This window comes from Parastagonospora nodorum (assembly GCF_000146915.1).
Source record: "Parastagonospora nodorum SN15 chromosome Unknown scaffold_16, whole genome shotgun sequence".
NCBI lineage: Eukaryota > Fungi > Ascomycota > Dothideomycetes > Pleosporales > Phaeosphaeriaceae > Parastagonospora > Parastagonospora nodorum.
The window spans coordinates 2,702-24,996 of NW_001884564.1; the positions used below are offsets into that span (position 1 = coordinate 2,702).

General features: G+C 51.6%; 14 protein-coding genes across 14 annotated transcripts; 8 read left to right on the forward strand and 6 right to left on the reverse strand.

Moving 5' to 3' along the window:
* Positions 1-427: 427 nt before the first annotated feature.
* Positions 428-1,102, reverse strand: SNOG_09908 (hypothetical protein; the record flags this gene model as incomplete). The annotated part of the gene is made up of 2 exons (XM_001800142.1): positions 428-481; positions 590-1,102. 2 exons carry the CDS (start codon positions 1,100-1,102, stop codon positions 428-430), a joined length of 567 nt encoding a protein of 188 aa, XP_001800194.1.
* Positions 1,103-1,492: 390 nt separating this feature from the next.
* On the forward strand, positions 1,493-1,719 carry SNOG_09909 (hypothetical protein; the record flags this gene model as incomplete). Its single annotated transcript, XM_001800143.1, has 2 exons — positions 1,493-1,551; positions 1,599-1,719. 2 exons carry the CDS (start codon positions 1,493-1,495, stop codon positions 1,717-1,719), a joined length of 180 nt encoding a protein of 59 aa, XP_001800195.1.
* Positions 1,720-2,085: 366 nt separating this feature from the next.
* On the forward strand, positions 2,086-2,376 carry SNOG_09910 (hypothetical protein; the record flags this gene model as incomplete). Its single annotated transcript, XM_001800144.1, has 1 exon — positions 2,086-2,376. One exon carries the CDS (start codon positions 2,086-2,088, stop codon positions 2,374-2,376), a length of 291 nt encoding a protein of 96 aa, XP_001800196.1.
* Positions 2,377-2,561: 185 nt separating this feature from the next.
* SNOG_09911 (hypothetical protein) lies at positions 2,562-3,316 on the forward strand (the record flags this gene model as incomplete). Its single annotated transcript, XM_001800145.1, has 2 exons — positions 2,562-2,899; positions 2,965-3,316. 2 exons carry the CDS (start codon positions 2,562-2,564, stop codon positions 3,314-3,316), a joined length of 690 nt encoding a protein of 229 aa, XP_001800197.1.
* A 10-nt stretch (positions 3,317-3,326) lies between these two features.
* SNOG_09912 (hypothetical protein) lies at positions 3,327-3,506 on the forward strand (the record flags this gene model as incomplete). The annotated part of the gene is made up of 2 exons (XM_001800146.1): positions 3,327-3,353; positions 3,375-3,506. 2 exons carry the CDS (start codon positions 3,327-3,329, stop codon positions 3,504-3,506), a joined length of 159 nt encoding a protein of 52 aa, XP_001800198.1.
* Positions 3,507-4,082: 576 nt separating this feature from the next.
* SNOG_09913 (hypothetical protein) lies at positions 4,083-4,875 on the reverse strand (the record flags this gene model as incomplete). Its single annotated transcript, XM_001800147.1, has 2 exons — positions 4,083-4,264; positions 4,380-4,875. The coding sequence occupies 2 exons, from the start codon at positions 4,873-4,875 to the stop codon at positions 4,083-4,085; spliced, it is 678 nt and encodes a 225-aa protein (XP_001800199.1).
* Positions 4,876-5,929: 1,054 nt separating this feature from the next.
* SNOG_09914 (hypothetical protein) lies at positions 5,930-7,759 on the forward strand (the record flags this gene model as incomplete). Its single annotated transcript, XM_001800148.1, has 1 exon — positions 5,930-7,759. One exon carries the CDS (start codon positions 5,930-5,932, stop codon positions 7,757-7,759), a length of 1,830 nt encoding a protein of 609 aa, XP_001800200.1.
* Positions 7,760-8,150: 391 nt separating this feature from the next.
* SNOG_09915 (hypothetical protein) lies at positions 8,151-9,179 on the reverse strand (the record flags this gene model as incomplete). Its single annotated transcript, XM_001800149.1, has 1 exon — positions 8,151-9,179. The coding sequence occupies one exon, from the start codon at positions 9,177-9,179 to the stop codon at positions 8,151-8,153; it is 1,029 nt and encodes a 342-aa protein (XP_001800201.1).
* Positions 9,180-9,774: 595 nt separating this feature from the next.
* Positions 9,775-11,477, forward strand: SNOG_09916 (hypothetical protein; the record flags this gene model as incomplete). The annotated part of the gene is made up of 3 exons (XM_001800150.1): positions 9,775-9,993; positions 10,059-11,249; positions 11,319-11,477. The coding sequence occupies 3 exons, from the start codon at positions 9,775-9,777 to the stop codon at positions 11,475-11,477; spliced, it is 1,569 nt and encodes a 522-aa protein (XP_001800202.1).
* Positions 11,478-13,295: 1,818 nt separating this feature from the next.
* SNOG_09917 (hypothetical protein) lies at positions 13,296-14,174 on the forward strand (the record flags this gene model as incomplete). The annotated part of the gene is made up of 4 exons (XM_001800151.1): positions 13,296-13,492; positions 13,554-13,679; positions 13,763-14,050; positions 14,135-14,174. The coding sequence occupies 4 exons, from the start codon at positions 13,296-13,298 to the stop codon at positions 14,172-14,174; spliced, it is 651 nt and encodes a 216-aa protein (XP_001800203.1).
* A 444-nt stretch (positions 14,175-14,618) lies between these two features.
* On the reverse strand, positions 14,619-16,017 carry SNOG_09918 (hypothetical protein; the record flags this gene model as incomplete). Its single annotated transcript, XM_001800152.1, has 3 exons — positions 14,619-14,961; positions 15,017-15,822; positions 15,877-16,017. The coding sequence occupies 3 exons, from the start codon at positions 16,015-16,017 to the stop codon at positions 14,619-14,621; spliced, it is 1,290 nt and encodes a 429-aa protein (XP_001800204.1).
* Positions 16,018-16,283: 266 nt separating this feature from the next.
* On the reverse strand, positions 16,284-17,762 carry SNOG_09919 (hypothetical protein; the record flags this gene model as incomplete). Its single annotated transcript, XM_001800153.1, is given in 4 exon segments — positions 16,284-16,364; positions 16,384-16,962; positions 17,025-17,530; positions 17,627-17,762. 4 exon segments carry the CDS (start codon positions 17,760-17,762, stop codon positions 16,284-16,286), a joined length of 1,302 nt encoding a protein of 433 aa, XP_001800205.1.
* A 1,949-nt stretch (positions 17,763-19,711) lies between these two features.
* On the forward strand, positions 19,712-20,852 carry SNOG_09920 (hypothetical protein; the record flags this gene model as incomplete). Its single annotated transcript, XM_001800154.1, has 3 exons — positions 19,712-19,822; positions 20,140-20,501; positions 20,579-20,852. The coding sequence occupies 3 exons, from the start codon at positions 19,712-19,714 to the stop codon at positions 20,850-20,852; spliced, it is 747 nt and encodes a 248-aa protein (XP_001800206.1).
* Positions 20,853-21,224: 372 nt separating this feature from the next.
* SNOG_09921 (hypothetical protein) lies at positions 21,225-22,223 on the reverse strand (the record flags this gene model as incomplete). The annotated part of the gene is made up of 4 exons (XM_001800155.1): positions 21,225-21,415; positions 21,481-21,651; positions 21,816-22,128; positions 22,182-22,223. The coding sequence occupies 4 exons, from the start codon at positions 22,221-22,223 to the stop codon at positions 21,225-21,227; spliced, it is 717 nt and encodes a 238-aa protein (XP_001800207.1).
* Positions 22,224-22,295: the final 72 nt, after the last annotated feature.

Sequence of the window (22,295 nt, forward strand, 5' to 3'; positions counted from 1 at the left end):
ATTAAGATAGAACCCTCTTAATAGACTCACGACGAGCGTCATCGCTGAGCCCAATCCACAGGGTGCTAACTATTAGGAGAACTTACTGGTCAGAAGATCGAGGAAACCCATTGATTTTGAGACGTTTGATTCATTGGTGGCTAAGACTGAGTAAGGTTGCATGGTAGAAGACTCGTTGTGTGACATGCTTCTATTGGAGTTTGAGTGAAGCGGGTTGAAGGATGATCAAAGACCAGGTTGAGACGTACAACTGGGCAGGGTTGAGGCAATAAATTATGCGGGAAGGGAACGCACAACAATTTATAACATGAAGTCACAGCACAGCGAAGCACAGCACGAATCGTTCAGGTTTTACTTAGCCTCAGATCGAGGTGAAAGGAATGAACAGGCTGTCATGACTGTCCATGCACGCCTCGGCCGTTAGTCTCTAAGCTTCACCACCACGACCAAGCGCCTCCACCGCCACGTAGACACCACGATGCTATCATCCCATCATAGTGCCGCCGCATGATATCGCGTCATGAATTTCGCGTTCCAATCTGGAAGATACCGTCGTCACTATCGTTGAAAGAGCCCCCATAGTTCGTACATCGCGACTTGTTCGATAGGTATTTAAGTACGTCTGGTATTGTAGAGCCTGGTGTGGTCCGAATGACGTTTCAAGGGGCACTCCGCCTCGTTGCGTTGCCTCGCCTCCGGTGACCTTGCTGGTGTCAAGCTCATCCCGACGCCATTCTAGCTTGACCTTGTCTCGGGCTCCAACTCTACCGCGTTTGTGTTCATATTTTTGAGCAGTTAGATCTGACTGCACGGGGTTGCGTCGACCATGGACACGAGCCTTGCTACCCGAAACTTTGCGAACAATGTTCTTCTCAGGGCGTCTACTAGGTCCGTTTGTCGACTTCGAAGCTGGGAACGACGGTGTTACGGAAATCGATACGTTTCTGGAGTTGTGTTCGGCACGGGAGATCCATTCTGCGGATTGATCGTGTGCGCCTTTGCGTCTCTTCCTACTGGGTCCTGGCGAAAGATTTGCGGCGGCGCAAGGCTGTGGGAAAAGCATGAACAAACGACCGCGGTTTAGACATTGAACTGCGACCATTGGGTAAGAGGAGTCTATTAGGGCGATGGTTGGATGTTCAGGACACGAATATCGTGGGCTCCACCAGCTGTCATGAGTTCAGGGTTCGGTGGTAGCTGCGCTGTAGGTGTGCGTTCGGATTTTCGGTAGCCGCGACCTCAGCTGCATAGCCCGCCAAAAGGCAGCCTTCTCGCTGCGCCGCTTTGCTGTAGCCCCTCCACCGTACGACTCTGAAGTCCTGCCATGCCGGATGCACAGCGAATTCTTCGGCACGCATCGTTCACAATTGAGTGTGTTTTGTTCGAGGTTCAAGCAACATAACTTTATGTCGACCCGAAGCCTTTGCGCCCCCCAGGATCGACCAATTAGGAGGACGCTAGTACCAAGACGATCCACTATCGCTGTCTCGAAATGTCCACACTCGTGATACACAGTCATGCTTCGCGATACAGATCAACACAAGGACCCAAGTAAGTCGAATCGCACTGGCGTCGTTCAGTGTTACTTATAGCTACAGCAAGCGAAACATAGCCGAGGAAGCCAACCAAAAGGCAGTGGATGACCTCAAAAGCGAGGTGCAGGTCGTCAGCGTTACGGCGTCGTGGGCTGAGAATCATGCAACGATCGATGAAATCTGAGTGATAGTGCAACAGGTGAAGGAGAAGTATGATAAAAAGTGTGAGGAGCGTACGGGAGCGAGAGCCTCAATAGAGAGGCTGTCCTGTCGTGTGATGTATTACGGAAAGGTCTTCGACAGCCTTGCTCAACACCACCCAGAATACGTCGCGCTAGCTTGGGGTGCTATTAAGCTTGTGCTAATGGTACGTCTAACTAGCTGTGATGTTCCCGAAGTTCACTAGTCTTAGATAATGTGCTAACGCCTGGAAGCGAAGGGTGTAATCGAACGAGCGACCCTGATTCAAGAGATAGCAAAAGCTTTAGTCTCTATTGGGGATGTACTTTCCAGAGCTGATCTGAGCGCCGAACTCTACCAAACTGAATACATGAAAGACACCCTCTCCAGACTATACGTTTACGTCATACGCTTTCTCCATTTGTGCGTCCGCTGGTACAGCAGAAGCTCGCTCGGTCGCTTTTTCCCCGGGCTCAAACACCCGTTCAAGCTCGACTATGAAGATCTAGTCGAACGGATCAAGGCATGCTCCGTTGCCATCGAGAATCTCGCAAATGCAGGATTGCGAGTTGAAGTTCGTGACATCAGCACGATACAGGCAATACATCACTCCGAGCCTATGGACGTCAACAGCAAAATCCTCAACAAGAAAATTCAATGAAACAGCTTCTAGAAGTCGCGACATCAGGGAAATCAATTACTGAGCGAGTTGATATCAATGTTCGTGATATTAAACGGAGCAATTTCTGCATCGAATTTCACCATCTTGTCCAGTTCCTTGCCCCGGAGATACTACCTGAAACGGTGCTACAAAAAGCCCAATCCTTTGCCCGCCGCGACCCAACCATGGCCTTGGCCTCGCACCAGATTATCAAAACCGACAGGATCCTTAGAACCCGGGCGCTCGCAGATCGATCGTCGCTTCTGGTCGTCCGCATGGGTCCCCGTGCACAGAAGCAGGCACGAGAGCTGGCAGCGGATGTAATTTCAGTCCTTACAAAGAATGGCCAGCGCGTGCTGTGGAACATGTCTCTGCCACGGTCTTCGGAGAGGAATTGGACTATGGGCGATGTCTTCAAAAGCCTGCTTCATCAAGTCCTGCGGGATTCCGCGGCACTATTCACACAATTCACGGAACAACTCAACCTAGAGAAGATCCAAGCCGCTCACACCGATAGTGAATGGTAAGCAAACTCCGACGCACGAACTGCCTATGAGACATTCACTGACTTCGCACATCGACCTTCAGGGCCGACCTGATCTGTCTCCTTTTCGCAAAAGTTTCCGATACATTTATCGTCATCGAGACCCAAGACTTACGCCAGGTGCCCCAGCATGATCCCGAATCGGCCAAACGCTTGCTTCAGCTGCTACAGAGAGTTGCTAACCGAGCCGCTGCTGCAGGCAATCCATTGAAGATTCTTCTCGTAGTATATGGAAACGTGCTGCAAGCCCTCACCGCCGCGTCAAAGGACATTGACCTAGTTATCACTTCGATACTACCACCTCCTCCTGTACCCCCGCGCTTGCGGCACATAGCACGTCGAGCAGGGCTCAACATGAGGGGTTGGAAGCTTTCAGACGCCGAAAGTCTGAATTAAAAGCACCATTATGAGCATTGATATCTATGATATGGTGGTATGATTATACATAATCAAGGCAAAACTATATTATCTCCTCCCTATCGCCCTCAACGTCCCCGCAAACCGCCTCCTCGTCGCATACACAAAAGCCATCATCATGACCGCAACCACCACCATAACCATCACCGCTCCCGCACTACTTCTCTGATTCGCAACCACCTGCTTCTTCGCCTCCTTGTAGTACTCGTTCACTCTCTCTTTATATCCTCTCTAAGCGCCGGATCTGGCATAGCCATGATATCTACTACCAGCGCCGTCTAGCCTGTAAAGTCCTGCGTCTGCTGTTCATGTCTGCCAACGGGATCGTACTGCTCCCACACGTACCTAGTCTGCAGCTACGACGAAAAACCAGTGTGCACGACGTTGTTATGCAACTAAAAGTATATCTCGCGGCCTTAATATTGGAGCAGCCTAGATACTTGCGCGAGATGTAGTAGCTGCTTAATAATTATGTAGTTTATGTTAATTCAGATAGGTACTGAATAATATAAATAATTTGCAATGAATTGTTTGCTATTCTGATACTATTCAAATAACTGTTCGTTGAATCCTACTCGAGCGTTACGTGACAGAACCTTTGGTGCGTGATAATTTGTACTGTATGCAACGTCTTTACAAGTATTGAAATCTTGTCGCACTTGGTCCATATGAGCTGTCGCGGCCTCCCAACCATCAACGCCCAATGGCAGTCTCAAGACGTTTGCCAAACTCGGGTCATTGCCACTCACAGCGTCATGTATGACTTTGGCCGCCTTTTCAGGATCTCCCAATTGTTTCCCATGTTTGCCTGTCTCAGACTGAATAGTCGTGGCGACGACGTGGTTGGAGCTTTGTACGGTTCTGAGGGCTCGACGACTGGCATGGCACCTGGGGCGAGAAAGTTTGTCTGGAAGGTGCCGAGGTTTACTATCAGAGTGCGAATTCCAAACGAGCTTGTCTCGTGTGAAAGAGCCTCTGAGATGGCTAGTTGCAACAAGTTAGCTAAGGTAGGCTCGTGGCAAGAGATTGGATGGTCGCTTACCTTCAAGAGCGAACTTGGACGCGGAATACATGCCGAGCGCTGGGAAGACGGCAAGTCCCAGAACGCTACTGATCTGCACGATAGTGCCACTGCCCCTCTGGCGCATCCTGGGTAGAATGGCTTTGCAAACACGGAGTGTGCCCCATACATTCGTGTCGAATTCAGCTTTTGCATCCTCCTCGGGAATATCTTCGATGGCTCCCGCCACGGCAAATCCGGCATTGTTAACGATGGCGGTAATTCCACCTTCAAACAATGCATCGGCTACCCCAATAGCTTCAGTGATGCTTTCCTGAGACCAGGAGATGTCCAGTGCGATCCATTTGCCGTTTGATTTCGATTCAATCTCTTTGACCAGTTCGGGGGTCTTGTTTGGATTGCGGGACGTCGCAATGACATTGTCCCCAGTGGTCAAGAGGTACCTTACCAGAGCCAGCCCAATGCCATTGCTTGAGCCTGTCACAAGCCAAGTGAGTTTGCTTTCAGCGCCAGCCATGTTGAATTTGGTAATAGTCTCAAAGGGGAGTTAAGCAGTTAGCAACAAGAATGGATTGTAGAAGAGTAGGGCCTTTGACGTTTAGGGATCGTAAAAGTGTACTGGGCTTCTCAAGTGGCACCTTGAGCTGTGAGAGCTAGCATTCCGGATACTCCGGCTGACATATGCACTCGGTTGTCACATATTATGGCTGACTGATCTCCATGCTTTGTCGCGTTGGCTGACTGATCTCCATGCTTTGTCACGTTGGCTCTCTGGTGTGGCGGGCTTGCGACACCAGAAAAGTGGGTCAACGCAGAAACGGGAGAGACACAACACTAAGCACAGCACCAAGCAAGTCAGCAGGAAGACATGCAAGTGTGCTGACGTGCATGTAAATTGCTGCGCGATAAGAAGGTCGTATTCCGTGATGCACTCACCGTTTCGCATGGGAAGAGCTCATCCATACAGCTCGTGGTAGAGTCACTGCCTCGTTTTGGCCAAGTGTGTAGATTGTATGCGTCAGGGTGTGGGGAGGGGCATAGACCACATGTTTGTATGACAAAGCATACAGTGCCAAGGCGGATGGGTTCATTATCTCCGGCGCTGTTGGACTACAATCTGGGAGCCACCCCTACCCTGTACGCCCTATGCGGCCCGCGTGCATACGCTGGGATGAGTGCATGTACCTCCGATCCAAGACCCGCTCCGTCTTTTTGCCTCCATCTGGGGGTAAGATCTGACGATTATACGGTTATTGTGTTTTATACAACCTTGCAGAAAGTGGGGGTACAGTCATGGTATGCTGGTAGACGTCCAATCGGAGGGCCTCGAAAGATAAAGGTACGTTCTCACTGCATCGTGAGTTTTACACGGCTGTACAGTAGGAATTGCCTTTCACGTTCCTTGAGTGAGGTTAGGCCCTGTGCAACATTATCCTCTGCGTCGGCAACTGGCAGTTGAAGTATTGTACAAGTAAGAAGCAAGAATCGCCGTGTTCGAGTGAAAGGGTGCACAATAGAGAACATTTGATACCTCTTCTTCTTCTTCTTCTTCTTCTTGCATTTGAATCAACATGGCCAGCCCAGTATGGTCTTTTACAGATTTGGTCCTATCGCAGTGGCGCGATGCTTCGCCGTCGGCCAAAAAGACGCTCGCAGTTGACGGCGGGAGCTTGACCATCGCCGACGTAGTTGCAGTGTCGAGGGACCTAGTGCAAGTGAAGCTCACGACCGAGTCCATCAAGGCCATGGAAAGGTGCAGCAAGATCATCCCGGAGAAGATAGCCAAGGGAGACATCATCTACGGGGTCAACACAGGATTCGGGGGAAGCGCCGACACGAGAAGCAACGACGTTGAGCGGGTGCAGCAGAGCCTGATCAGTCACCTGACGTGCGGTATTGTCGCGGACGGCAAGCAGCAGGGCGTCGTGAGCCTTCCGCTCAACGATGCGCTTGCGGCTACCTGCATGCCAGAATCGTGGGCGCGCGCATCCATGCTCATCCGTCTCAACTCGCTCGCCGGCGGGGCGTCAGGCATCCGGGTGGCTATTGCAGAGTCGCTGAAGGCGCTGCTCAACAAGGACGTGGTGCCCCGCATCCCCGTGCGTGGAAGCATCTCGGCATCAGGGGACCTCAGCGCGCTCGCATGGATCGGCGCCCTGATGCAAGGCAAGCCATCCGCCACAGCCTTTGCGGGCCCACGGGACGGCCAAGGGGCGCGTGGGGTGACGCGGGCCGACGCGGCGCTGTCCGCAGCGGGCATCGAACCGATCCAGCTGCACGCCAAAGAGGGGCTTGCGATTGTCAATGGCACCGCCGTGTCGGCCGGCGTGGCGGCTCTCGCAGCGCACGAGTGCCTCCACCTCGCGGCGCTGTCGCAGGTGCTGACGGCCATGAGCGTCGAGGCCCTGCGCGGCAGCGACGAGAGCTTCGAGCCCTTCATCGCGCGGGTGCGCCCCCACGCCGGCCAGATCGACAGCGCGCGCAACATCAAGGCGTTCCTGGCCGGCTCGCGGCTGCTGCACCGCCACGACGACCAAAATGTCGCGACGCTGCGACAGGACCGCTACTCGCTGCGCACCGCCAGCCAGTGGATTGGCCCCGTGCTCGAAGACTTCTGCCTCGCCCACCACCAGCTGACGGTCGAGCTGAACGCCGTGACGGACAATCCGCTCATCGACGCGGCAGCAGGCCGCATCTATCACGGCGGCAACTTCCAGGCACGTGCCGTCACGTCTGCGGCCGAGAAACTGCGCCAGGGCCTCCAGACCATCGGCCGCATGCTCTTCTCCCAGTGCACCGAGTTGATGAATCCGGCCACCAGCTGGGGCCTGCCGCCCAACCTGTGCTCCGACGACGCAAACCACTCGTTCCTGTTCAAGGGCATCGATGTCATCGTGGCGGGCCTGACGTCCGAGCTGGGCTTCCTGGCTAACCCCGTGGGCTCGCACGTGCAGACCGCCGAGATGGGCAACCAGTCGCTCAACTCCCTGGGCCTCGTGTCCGCCCGCTACACGCTCGACGCCGTTGACGTCTTGTCGCAGTTGTCCGCCGCGCACCTCCTAGCACTGTGCCAGGCCTTGGACCTGCGCGCCATCGAGTGCGGGGGCCGAACCGACGCCCCACCCGACGCCACGCCCTTCCTGGGCCACGCTTCGCGACGCATGTACCGCTTCCTTCGCAACGACCTTGGAATCCCATTCTTGGGCGAGGAGCACTTGGCTTCGACCGACGCCGCAACGCCGGACGGCGTCACCCCAAGCATTGGCTTGTACAACACGCGCGTGTACGAGTCCATCAGGTCAGGACGCTTGTACCAGGTCGTACTGGAGAGTCTCAGAGAGGTGAACGAGCAGGAGCAGCCGACTAACGGGATTGTGGCCAACAGCGTCTCCCCGCCGTGATTGTCCCTTTATCGTACCTGTAGACGGTCTAGGAGGTAATGCAACGTCCATAGATTCTATTGCGCGCATAGATAGAATGAGAGAAACATCGTCGCACTCAATATGGGCAGATATAGATCTTCGTTTCAGACACCCTACCATTGTTTTTTCTATTCTAACGCAAGTACGTAGCCTGTCGCTATCTTGGTAGATTTGATCTCTCCATCTAAATTGAATCAAATTCCGCGCTACATTCGTTGCAACCTTCTCCCAGAAGCTTCAGAACCCCATTTTGAAACATTGCATGATCCTTCAGTATCCGTGTTTCTTCGACAAGAACTCAGCTAAAAGCCCACCAGAGACGGAGGCGCCGGCATAAACACTTCCAGGACCAAATACGTTGCATGATCCTTCAGTATCCGTACTTCTTCGACAAAAACTCAGCCAAAAGACCACCAGAGATGGCGGCGCCGGCATAAGCACTTCCAGGACCAAATGCCCAGGCGCAACTGGCGCCATCTTCCAAGTTAGTAACCCAAATCATCCATAACAACAGCAGGCCCGTCCCACCACAAGAGATGGCATAATATGCGGCGCCAAACCCCACCAGATGGCCTGCCAATACGAGACAGGCGACCTGCACGGCGGACACCACGTAGAGGGTTGGCTTCGTACCCTTCCTTCCCAGTCGTACGGCGAGTCCCATGACACCAGCTTTCAGGTCATCGAGGTAATCCTGATGGGCGTAGATGGTGTCAAAGGTGACACACCAGAGAATCCCTGCTACGTACAGACACGCAGCCGACTGGGCCAGAGGCGACTCTACCACGTTGATCACGCGGTCTGAAAACGCCAACGACGAGTCAAACAGCGGCGCCAACGGATCCTTCCCGATCATTGAAGTCACTATGAATATCGCATACGACAGCCCAAATCCCAGCTCGACTTGGGGAAAGTCCGTACAACGCTTCAGCAGGGGGTAGATGAACAAGAGCACGCCGTCCACGGCGGCGTGAATCAGCGTTGAATGGCCGACAGGATACAGAATGGCGGCTCCAGCTGCAATCTGCATACTTGTGAAGAAATGCGCCTGCAACGTCGAGACAGCACCCCTGGGGATGGGCCTTACTCGGCAGCGGTCGACCTGGCGATCAAAGTCCTGATCCAGGTTGTCATTCCACGTGCAAGTAATGCCGCGGAAGACGGTGGTCCATAGACCCATATACCCAGCAAGGAGTGCGAGTGTTTTCAGGTCCATGTCCTGCGAGAAGGGGGGGAGGTTGATGGCAAATCCAAGGCCGATCAGGTAGTGCCAGTAAAAGGCCCAGAACCCCGATAGCCGGTCGAGACGCATGAGTTCGGCGTACGGAACCCATGCATCTGGGAGGAAACGAAAGATGCCATGACTTGGCTTGTTGTAGCCTTTCACGAGAGCACCCATGGCGTCGAGGGAGTGGGCGTATTGACTTCTGAAGAAGCTGCGAATATGAATCAAATGGTAGAATAGTACGTATGATTCCTGAACCAAGGACAAAAAGATGGTTAGGGGGAGAGGTTGTTCGTTGTAGTAACAAATCTCCACATGCTGGAACTATCGCCGCCTTTATCTTTCTTGGTGAAATCCCTACGCAAGAACGAACATATTACATGCCAGGACAGTTTCCCCAAGCAGCCGTCCGATCGTCTTACCTGCATTTCCGGTGCCAAGGCTGACCGACTGCTAAGGCTGACACGCCAAAGGTGCATACGAAGGACTGCATGAGTGCGGCCTGCATAAGCTCCGCTTTGTGGAACTGAAACGAGTGCTACCCTATCCATCCGTCTTATGACATGCAAGCGACCGTAGGCGATAACGACGTCCGTCGGCAACAGTTCACGGCAAGTGCTTTGTTCTAAAAAGTGACGACTACGATCGACTGTCTTGGAATTGGCCTTGTTGACTACCCCGATAATACACCATTTTGTTCTTCTCAAGGCCTCGAAAAACCACCACAACCACCAACGCCATCTCGTCTCCTAGCCTGTTGACCGCTAGCATGTACCCAATCGAAAACTCGTACTACCCCTATTGGGGTTTCTTTCTCGTTCTATGCAGCAGCTGCGCAGTTCTTGTTCAGTTTTTGCAACCCACCGACTTGAAATGGTCGACAAAGAAATGGGCAATGCCACCGAACCCAGTAGGCGTGCCAGTTCTGGGAAACTTGCTACAGATGATGCAGGCCCGCCGCCGCGGCGCAGTTGCTTTCAATGACTGGGTGAGTTCTTGGAGAACCCGTGGATCATGATGGGGGAAAAGCCGTATTAATCTAAGCGTCCCCAGCTGGCCTCCTTGATACAGTATGGGGAGATGGTGACGCTGCACATGGGATCCCAGACATGGGTTGTGCTTAACTCTGACCGCGTCGTCACGGAACTCATAGCCAAGCGCGGGAAGATCACCAACGAGAGACCTCATATGCCCATTGCCAGTGATCTGATTAGCAACGGAAAGCGCACTGTGGTAAGGCAAGAACAGGAATGGCGAGAGGGACGTCGTGTGATGCATCAGTTGCTCAGCGGCTCGAACCTCAAGGTCTACGCCGAGATGCAGGAGCTCGAGAGCGTTGACATGCTCCGCGGCTATCTTCGAGAGCCCAACCTGTGGTTCGCTCACAATTATAGATATTCCACCTCGGTGCTCTACAGAATCGTCATGGGGTACCCCCTGAACAAGACCAAAGCCCAGCTCGACGACTACCAGAGGGTAACGATAGAATTCGTCACCTCCATCAATCGAAGCTGGGTGGATTTTTTCCCGTCATTTAGCAAACTTCCTCCCTTCCTCCAGCCCTGGCGCCGTTTTTGGGCAGACATGGGCTCCTTCCATCGTCATGTCTTCGCGGAATGGTGGAAACCCATCAAAACAGCCGTGACCAACGGATCCGCCCCGCCCTCGTTCGTCCGCGACGTCCTCCTCCACCCGGATGTAAAATACACGGGCGATGACGAAGAGGCCATGTACCTAGCTACGTCCATCATGGCAGCAGGCGGCGACAACACGCGCATGTCGATCAACACCTTCGTGATGGCCATGGTGACGCGGCCGGAAGCCCAGAAACGGGCCCGCGACGAGATTGATAGAGTGTGCACGGATGGCGAATCCCTCAGGCTGCCGTGCATGTCTGACCTGTCCGAGATGCCCTACGTTGCCTCCATGATCAAGGAGGTGTTGCGCTGGCGGCCAACTGTCCCGGTTATTCCGCCCCACCAGCTCACGGAGAATTTGCAGTTCAATGGACACTTCATCCCGGCTGGTACGAGCTTATTGATCAACTCGATCGCACTGTCGAGCGAGTTTGATAATGCGCAGGAATTCCAGCCGGAGAGGTGGATGGACGGCTCTGAAGCGCATACAACACACAACTTCTGGGGTTTTGGAGGCGGGCGTCGCATCTGTGTCGGCTGGAAAGTGGCGGAGCAAGCCCTATTCATCGCGTTTGCCCGCTTGCTTTATTGTTTTGAACTGGGTCCGGTGCGTTCCTTCTATTTATTCCTAATCTTGGTTCTGGATGCACGAGTCACTAACAAAGGACATGTCTAGAACGGGCCGATCAATGACCAGAAACTCAATCACCAGACTGTCAATGAGCCGTTCCCTGTCGAGGTCACCGTTCGCAGTCTTGAACACGCAAAGCTCATCGAAGAGGAGGCATCCAAGTACGAAGCTTCATTCTCTACGTTTGGAGCGACCGCCAAGTGAACTCTATGAAACGAGTTTGTCAATACATATCAGAGAGGTCTGGCACACAGGTTTGAAAAGGGGAAGACCCAAAATCTTTGGATTGGCCGTCGAATTGCGGCAAGCGATAGCCTCAAGAGGCACCGATTGATATAGGGTTTCGATGAGGAGCATGTGCAGGTATCGTCATGTTCCGTAGTAGTGTTGAAATCTAGTCTTCATAAAGAAACCAAACTTATACTTGCTACTACTTTTGAAGAAGGACAATAGGAGGCGCCCTGGGAGTCAAATGCGCTCTGTCCCTCGCTCTCTCCCTCCATCAATACTATCACGATATCTCGACCATCTGCCAAAACTATGTTGCTTTCTTCTAAGATAGCCGTGGTGACGGCGACATGTAGAGCTTCGTCAGGCACAAGGTGAGCTGCCGTCCCGTCCACCGTCCACCCATATCGACGACTCCGTGTCAGTCTCTATCCATATTTTCGTCGCGGCTCTACTCCCCTCATCCGCATGCCTCAGTGCTCGGAGCAGTTCTGTTAGGGTGCATAACATCGAGGATCCCTGCTGTGCCGATATTGATTCAGAGCACAAAGCTGTTCTCGGCGTGAACATCGGCGCCGTGCACGCTCGGTGCTGCCTTACACGGACCGATCAATGTTGTTTCTGATCACTTTGCATCAGACTATGCCCGGTAGGAGTGCGTGCCTTATCCTGTTATCACTGCATTGAATGCAGACTTCGTCAAGAGGGGAGAAAGGTGCGTTGGTAGATAATCAGTATGAACCGGATACCTTACGAAGATCAATCTCTGATAGGCTTTGGGAACGCTCTCAACACTTTGATAGCCTGTCCAAGACCTGTTAATTAGATGGGTTGACGGGCTACAAGGTAATATGCGGTTCAACGCTCCCGGCAGTCTGGCTTGCATTGCCGCTAAAACCGGCACCCCCACGGAGGTAACCGAAGCCAAGACTCCTGCACAGTTGCCTTGCGGTATTTTTTCATCTTACCTGCATACACTGGATCTGTAGTATGCGGTTCAAGGCTCCTCGCGATCCAGCTTGCATTGCCGCTGAAACTACTGCCCTCACAGAGGGCGCCGAGTGTTGGGATTCCTGCACAGAGTTGCCTCGTAGTACTTTTTCCGTCTTATCTGCATGCGACAACACATCTCTACATACACCCTGTAAAAGCTATCTAGAGTTCGGCTTCCTGCATATAGTCGCGTCAGGACAATAGTGACACTTACTGTACTTTGCCCACCCATGCATCAAATAAACTGTTTTAGGCGGTATCAGACACAAGGCCATCCGCTTTCCCCCAATGGCCCTGATTTCGCCCTGCATTAGTCACGCGATCCTAATCACTGGCGCCCTTCTCCGCAGGTTCTGCGGGTCGTCCCCACTTCTGAAACCCTTTGCAGTCATTACCACTTCGGCTGATCGGCATTGTCCTCGTCGTATATTTCGCAATTTATTCCCAAGGTGTGTAGGCTAAATTAGGGCTGAGATAATCCCTCGTGTGGACAATCGAATGTTGGGCGCATATCAGCATGCCATCGACATTCCCTAATCAGGCATTCCGCTGCGCCATGGTCTTACTACATGTCTAGCTTTTGTAGAATGTGACCTTGTTTTGCGTACTGCATATGGCCGCCTCAAAGTACTCTTGGTGCGGGGTTTCACGTGCACGTTCGCATCAGTTAATTATCTACTTGTGACGGCTGAGTAACTACAAGCACGATCTGGGGTAGCAGGACGAATCATCTCCTCCCACCATATAGCTTTTATTGTTGCTATCAGTTCCGTTGTCACCTATTCTTCAATCATTTTCGAAATGGTGTGGGCGTGGCAAGAGTGGCTCTCGCCGCGACCGAAGCAGCGCACCATAACAACTACGCAAACGGCCTTTCCTCACCTTGGTGATGCTGCACTGTATGAGCCACTCTCAAAGCCCAACGGCCTTTGGGTCATCAGAGAGACGCACTACATTAAAGATCCGATCGTCAAGGCCGGACTATCTGGACCTCCAATGTAAGTGAGGAAGATGAGATCATGCTAGTCACGGAAGGGATCTGATTAGCTGGTACGGCAGACATCTACATCTTACACAAGACGAATTCTTCAAGATCGAGCAGGGTGTATTAGGTGCAGTCAAGGACGGGGTAGAATACGCCGTCACTAAGGATGACGGTGTCTTCTGCATACCCAAAGGCACGCGGTAAGCTTTAACCTGACAGACAAGATGTCGTAACTACTTTAATTATCGAGCCACCATGACTGACTAAAACCTGGACTTTGTAGCCATCGATTCTGGTCTCACAAATCGGGTACCGAAGACCTCGTCTTCACCGTCTGGCTAGATCCCTGCACAGAAACTGACCATCTTTTTGACGTGAACATCCTGCGCAATCTTACAGGCTACATGAACGATTGCAAGAAGCTTGGCGTAGCGTTATCGCCTTGGCAACTCCTTCTGTTCTTTGAAGATGCTTCCTCGATCTTGATCCCGCCGGCGCTGAGTTGGATGCCGAACTCGATGCTCACTTGGGTGCACCACGGGCTTGCATGGTACGCAGAGAGTGTGTTGGGGTAAGTACCCGTTGATCTCACAAACGCCTAAAGTCTACCTTCTCATTTATAAGTTCATGTTAGCTAACCCTCTGTCAACCCCAGTTACAAGAGGACATACCGTGAGTATGTTAAAGAGTCGTAAAGTCTTCAGTTAGGCGTCGTAAACATGGCTCTGGTAAATAGCATGTCGAATTGAAGCATTTTGGAATGAGCTGTTGATCTAGAGCCTCATCTTGTGCTGCGAGCTGTGGAGTCACTATTTGCGGGCATAGCTTACATGATTAAAAACACATGGGTTTGAATGGTATTCTGGTGTTGTACTGCACTCACCGAATTCCACACTATAAACCCGTGCAATCTCAGATTTTCACTCCATGCATTAGAATAGCTTTCTGTGGTGAAGTTGCTTAAGATGAGTTCCGCTCCTGTGACCTTCTTCTCTCGCAACGACTGCCAGAGAAGATAACCATCAGTATCCATGAGTCTGTCATATGCTTCGGACATGTTCTTATACTGATGCTGTAACGTGGTCTAAACGAATCTCAAGTACGTCAGAAAGGAACAGCAGGTATGATTCTCCTATTTCTTAGATACCATTGTAGGTTTTGACTTCGGTGTAATGGGTTGCGATAAATCTTTCCCACGCCTCTTGTCCACTTCTTGCGGCATCGTACTCCCAGAGCCATTTGAACAGCTCAAAATCTGCACCCGCACGAAGTTTGGCATCACGTTCCTCTTGTGCTGGACCATCGGCAAGAGCAAACATAGCCTTCTGGTCTATTGTGCGATTTCTGACACTCAAAGCTCGTGGTTTGCGAACCTCCTCAAACACTCTAAGGGCATCCGGGATCTGTTCACGTCCCACTGACTGACTGAATATCCCTCCAAGGACACCTGCATCCTCGAAGGCCTGTGCGGCACCCTGTGCTCTGAAGAAGGGTTAGCCAGTATCAAAATGAACAAACAAACTAAGATCAAACTCACAGGCATGGTAATATTGCGTGAGCAGCGTCGCCAATCAGGGCAAATCGTGCCATCTTATGGCGCCATTCGGTCGGCTCATGGATCTGGAACAAAGTCCACTTGGTGCAAACAGACCCTTCCACATTGATAAGTTCATGAAGCACTGGGTCCCAGCCAGAAATCTTGCTCCTGAACTCTTCTATGTCTGCTCTTTGCGGTCCGTAAACAGTCTTGACACCTACACCCTCGGCGTATATCAGGACTATGTTGAGCATATCGTGCTGGATGAGGTACGAGACCACGTGTCCGCCTCGTCCCATCCAGAAGTTGACGCTGGATCGTGTTTTCAGGTCCCAAGCGAGATAATCTTCAGTTATATCTTTTGTAGGGACAGAGATTCGGTAAACGACGTCGCCAGGATTATAAGGAGGATCCGGATGGCCCAACAGACTACCCCTACAACGAGATCTCTCCCCGTCAGCACCTAAAATTATGTCCGCTTCATAGACTTCGTCATTGGATAGACGCAATGAGGGCTTGTTGAAATCTATCTCTTTGACTTCGCTGTTCAGTTTGATCTCTATCCCATGCTTCCCTGTCTCAGACAGCAAGGCTCTCAGGAGATCGGCACGATGAATCACAATGTAAGGAGCCTTGCCAACCAGTCGCGGATCAGAGACAGGCGGAGACTGTGACAGTACGTCTCCTCGATAGGAGCGAAAAGTCCCAGCCTCTGGTCGGTTAGCATACTTGAGAACCTCCTCAAGGACGCCCCAGTGCTGAAGCAGACGCGTAGCGTTAGGGGACAGCTGTATTCCAGCGCCGATCTGTTAAGCTATGTTAGAATAGCTCAAAACCTATATTTAAAAGCATGGAATTACTTCTTGTAGTTCAGCACTACGCTCGAACACCGTCACATGGTGACCAGCTTGAGCAAGAGCCAAAGCGGAAGCCAGTCCACTAAGACCACAGCCTACAACTAGGACGGAAAACACGGGCCGCGGATAACACTCAAACGCCATGTTAGAGCAGAAGGTAGTGGCTTTACAACTTCTTGGAAACCTTGGGAAGGTCAGAGGTACTGGGGGGGTTTTGAGGAGTCTCTTTCTCTATTCTTATTGCTAGATAGTCTGGTCGCGACATTATCCGCAGCAGGTAACCTGCATTTATTAGGAAGAGGCACCCATGTGCGGGTGGGGCGATGGTCTGGCCGCATAGTTGCTGTCTGAATATGCAAGCCGACGCCACCTGACCTTAGCGCGATCCACCGGAAAGTCTAGCTCGCACTTCAGTTCAACAGATTCCGAGAGCACAATTGCTCGACAACCCTTGTCTTGCCATTCAGCAAGTACTTCTGGTTCGCACACGACTATACATGGTAATCATACAAAAGCAGGAACAATTACACAATGGCCTATTACAGAGGTCAACATGTCACGGTGGCTGATTTTATTGCCTTCCCTGAGATCATCTTGGGCCCAGACAGCCTGCAGTATTCTCCTACAATAACTGAAAGAACGCGACAAGCTCATCTTCTCAGTCCTGGAAATGACATCGAGGATGACGGCTCGTTGCTCATCCGTTCGCGCCTCGCATCCAATGACGTGAATGGGAAATTGCTGTTTGCAGAAACTCAGTCGGGGCAAGAGAGCAAAGGCTTTGTCGATATAGTCTTGTGTCCTGATGGGTTGATCGATGACGCCTTCAGACCTTCGGTTGAGGAACACCAGCATTGCGAGCTGGTACAGGTGCATCAACAAAGCCACATCATCCAAAACATCATTGTCGTCATGTGTGATTTTGAGCATCGGTACGGTCCTGATTCTCCAGTCTATCACTCCTACGAAGTTCTTATAATCATCCGCGCTATTGCCGGTTTCTGGTGGGATTGTGCTACTAGATATCGTGACGCATGCTTGGGATAGTAGATTAATCATGGAGAAAACGGGCGGCGGCAGAATGGAAATCTAAAATGTGAAAGGTCAGATCAACACTTCATGTAGTCATGCAGTCTTTTTCTTGTACGAACCTGCGGACCAAAGAAGTTTGTTGGAGTCGACGGGAGCTCCGGCGTCCCTTCTCTTTCCCAGTATAACAATGAGAAGCGAGCGAGGATATCGTGGTAGTGCACCCAGTCTAGCAAGACAACCACATCAGAGCCGAGCTGAAGTAATGTTTTGATAGACGACGCGTTAATGACCGTCTCGACACCTCTCAGGCATCCCATCCATTCGTCTGAGGAGCAAGATGAATGATGAATCTCAAACGAACAAAGCAGCATCCCTGTGGCAATATGCTGAATGGTTTCTTTCGCGCCGAGGCTTGGCACAGCTGATCCTTCTGCTAAGCTTTTCAGCGCAGCAATTTTCAGCTCCACGGCATGGGGTTGTAAACCGTAGCGATGGAGCGAAGAAAAGGCCAGCAGTGCCTGGAGCACTGCTGCAGCCGAGGCCGTTTTCCCTTCCAGACCAATTCGAACCAGGATTTTCCCGAGGGTGGCAGCGTCATGGCCGAAGGTAGCCAGGGATGCAGACGCTACACAGTAAACTGCAGATGGTGCACATGAACCCGTCAGCACTGCCTCCTCTGAGTAAGCTCAGTGAGTAGCTATGTGGGACTTTTGCGGCATACAGTACTCAAACAAGTCTCGATCAGGAACCTCCAACTTGAATGTGTTCCACAACATTGGTACGCCAAGCAAAGACAGGGTGCGCACTGGCACAGAGCTTTTCAAGCTATAGTACAACTCAATATCCCAATGCGACATGTGGACAAATCGTGCATCAGAGACTAAGACCGTTTCGGGAAGTGACAGATAGGGCGGTGTCGACTCGGAGACCACAGCACGCCGGCGATCGTCCGCACGCGGCCAGGAGAGCTTGAGACCGTACCCGGTACATTTCCGGTTAGATCGAGAGCAGTTCGTACAGTGGGGCCTGGCGCCATCGCAACTTATGGCACGACCTGGCACGGTTAGGAGTCATTTTGGCTTGTCTTCTAGGGCAAGTCCTCTATCTACCTTTGCATGTGGCGCAACCGGTGCGGGCTGTCGTCATATGCCCTTGCGGCATGGTCGGGAAGGATCAGTCGTGATAGATAGCCGACGCACACAGTGGGGTAAGATAAGGAGAGATTAGTACACCCCCGTGGCAGAGCCATTATACATACTTATATACTTGCCAGTTCTATAAACTTGACGTTACACCGCATTACAGAGACCGTGCAGAGTACGTTGGTGGCATTCAGGGTTCAGCACTCCGTCTTACAGAACAGGGAGCTCCGCGATCCTTATCAGCAGACAGGGGAATTATACAAGTGGGTCTTTGGCGCAGGTGTAGCGAGCGCCACCAGCAAGGTATCAAGCAAAGGCCAGTACAAGAGGAAAGGCGAATAGCAGAAAATGCCGCAACCCGTAGTGATCCGCTGAGTCATCTTATCCGGATCCGGAGGGCTTGGAGCTACCGACCCGCTCATCGGGGCTTACTGTAAGTCAACTGCTGATTTCCGATTGTGATAGATGTTTTTCTTAGATTCCGTGACCGCTCTTTGCCACACCGTGTCTGATAGGTTCAGCCAGCTGGCTGAGGACCGAGGCTTACCACATCCTCCGGCAGTTAGTGGAAGAAGGAATTCAGCCTCAAAAGCACTAGTTTTCTGTTTTCTTATGTTGGTTCTCAAGCCACACCGCGTCTGATAGGTTCAGCCATCTGGCTGAGGACCGAGGCTTACCACATCCTCCGGTAGTTAGTGGAAGAAGGATTTCAGCCCCAAAAGCACAGTTCTTTTATGTTGGTTCTCAAGCCGCTTTCTCAAGCCACCTTCGAAAGTCACCATCGTGAGTTTCCGTGAATGGTTGATATTTACCTCAACTGAAACATCTCCGTGATGTGGCGCGAGGAACGGGCTATGCTGACCGGCACGGGCTTTACGATGTTCGCGAATTTCAGTGAGCATTCAGAATGAAGACCATTAAATCAGACGTGATGTCTGTTGTGTCGAAGAAGAACGAGCATCTCTGCAAAGTTTTACCATTGTGGCTATCATAAGACTATACCGAAGCAAAAAAATGGTCTCTCCAAAATTCTTTCTCGCTGTCTGCGGCCTTATGCTCCTACCGGCTCTCGTGACTAGTTCTCCTATTGCGTCTAGTCATTTTGGGAGAAAACTGTTCTCGCGAAACAATATAACTGCAACCACAGTCGCTGCTGAGCTGGGCCCGCAACTTTCCAATGGATCGCTAGTTTTCGGGTCTGATAACCCCCAGTGGTCCAATGCGACCATCAGATGGAATCGTTTCGTGCGGCCTAATGTTCAGGTTGTCGTGGAACCGGCGGCTGAGAGCGACATAGCAGAAATTGTGAGGATATGCCCAGGAGGCTCTTGAGAACTTAAAACAGTCCTGCTAACTCCAGTAACATAGATCAAATACTGTAACGACAATAGCTTCGAGTTCCTCGTGAGGAATCGTGGTCATGGAATAACATCTTCCTTGTCAACCTTCTCCGGTATACAAATCAACGTGGAAGGGCTCCAAGGCATTACAATTCAGCCAGATGAGGGAACTGCCGTACTCCAAGCCGGAACATCTGGTGGTCAGGTAATAAGAGAGCTTTGGGACCAGGGTTATGTTACCAGTAAGCGCTCTATCATTGCTGAATGGTTTCATCGCTGATATTGAATTTCTCAGCTACTGGAGCTACACAATGTGTTGGCATCATGGGTCCAGCACTAGGCGGTGGCCATGGGCGCTACAATGGACTTCACGGGTTGGTCACAGATAACATCCTGCACTACAACGTTGTCCTGGCAAATGGCACAAAGATTAATGTAAATGAGACGAGCCATTCGGATCTTCTATGGGCCCTAAAAGGGGCTGGTCATAATTTCGCCGCTGTCACGAGTATTGTGAAGAAAATTTATCCTAGGGAGATTGACACATGGCACTTCCACAACTATACTTGGACACAAGATAAGCTAGAGACCGTATTCGAAACGCTAAACACTTTTCACAAAAGCTACAATGGCACTACACCTCCTAAGATGGGTGTAAACTTCGGGTCGATCATAATGGATAGGTCTATAAGCACAGCTGAGGTTTGTAGTTCTTTCACCCTTATTCAAGGGCTATTGCTAACCACGCCCAGGCCGTGCTGAAGTGGGGCTTCTATTATGCCGGCCCAGCTGTTGAAGCGGAAGAGCTCCTGAGACCATTTAACGCCATTGGTGCTGTTGCAGAGGACATGATTGACCTCTCATACCCCGACATAGCTGGACTCACCAGTGGAGACTGTGCTGGTGGCAACTTGGCTATATCCAGTGTCTTGACACTAGAGTACAATGCCACAGCGGAACGTACTCTTTACGATCATTACATCTCGAACGTGGCCAAATACCCTGAGCTCGCTGCTACCGCCTATCTCTGGTACGAAGGCTACGCTACTGCCGGATACCAGGCTATTCCTTCCGAGTCCACCGCCTACCCTCACCGCGAAGAGAACCACATAATGTGAGTCACCACCCCTCTGTGCAACAGGCACATACTATTGTATACACGATGAAGTAGACTAACTTGTATCGTCATAGGTTCTTCGCTACTGTAGTACCGGATGGATCTGACCTGCTGGAAGTGGCAAACACGTGGGCCAAGGAGTCAACAGACATCTGGAACGGTGGCCAGCCCGATCGACAGCCAAAGTTGTACGTGAATTACGCCATGGGCCACGACTACGAGACACTCGAGTCCATCTATGGTTATGAAGCGTGGCGCTTGGAAAGACTGCGCTCGCTTAAGGCTGCATATGATCCAGAGAACCGTTTCCGCTTCTTTGTTCCACTTGTGTCAAATTCAACATCATAGAATCAGCATTGTTGACGTAACTCATAGCTTTGCTAGTTACATAGCTTAGACACTTTGAAAGACTGCGCTCGCTTAAGGTTGCATACGATCCAGACAACCGTTTCCGCTCCTTTGTTCCTCTTGTATACAATTTAGAAACATAGAATCAAGATCATCATCGTACATCACAATTTTGCTAGTTACATAGCTTAGACGCTCCATTAACACATCAACTAACTAGCTAATTTGCAAGGTGGAGGAGCACCCTCATTACATAGAATCACGCCTTCACCAATGCATGTAACCATACAAGACTATCTCCTCGAAACCTCAGATTTAGCCACGCTCACAGCAATGAGTGTATCTGGTGTACTGGATCGGCATATCCTAGGTCTACACCCACTGCTTGTTTCCAAGATGCGAGACAAATGTACCACCGTCCCCGTTCTCGATGCTGGCCTTCTCCCAGACCGAACTGACCGCCCGAACGGATTCCTCCGTAGAGATTGGGCCCTTGAAATGAGGTGCATAGGCCGCAAGCTTGCCCACGAATGCCATCAATCCCTCCGTCTCTTGTGGAGTGACTATGGGAATGCATTAGCCAAATGTCCCCGATATCTCAGTCTTGAAGATAGGCAGGGATACGTACTATCTGAATAGTGGCCCACCTCCACGACTCCCGGGCTGATAGCCATGAAGAGCACGCCGTCGCTCTTGTACTGCACGCTGAACTTGGCGACGATGATGTTCATAGCTGCCTTGGAGGCAGCGTATAGAGAACCAATATCAATCCCAACCTCGTTGGTGAAGTCAAGGTCGGCTACACCCGTAGATATGGTGATGACCGTTCTTGACCTTGCCCTTTCAGGACGAGAGGGAGGAAGAGGTGGAACAGGTGCACGTTGCCGAGGACGTTAGTCTGCCATAGCTGCGAGGAAACAGCCTCTAGCTCCTTCGACCTTGTCGCTCCTGGCAAACACATACCGTTAGCCACAAACCAGACAGTAACTAGAGGAAAGTAGACGTACAATGCGCCAATGGGTCCAAAGCCGTCCAAGTAGGGCACAATGCCTCCGTTGGCAACCAGGTAGTCGATACCGCGCTCGCCAACAATCTCAGCAGTGTCAGCAGCGGCTTGCTTTAGGCTAGCGTAGTTGGTGAGGTCTGCATGGAGGATGTGGACATTAGAACGGTCGCCTAGCTCTGCTGCCACCTTCTTCTCAGTCGTGGCCTTGTCGCGGACCAGGCCGACAATTAGGTTGTTCGAGTCTTCCGAGAACTGCTTGACGAATTCAAACTACGCTGTAGTAAGCATGGGCAATGCGCAACAAGGGCATGGGGCAGACTTACGCCGATTCCCCTCGACACTCCGGTAATGACGTACACAGACATATTGAGTGATTTTAGCTCGTACAAGTTGGTGTAGATTGTGATGTGGTTAGGTACGAGGTGCTTGATAGATAT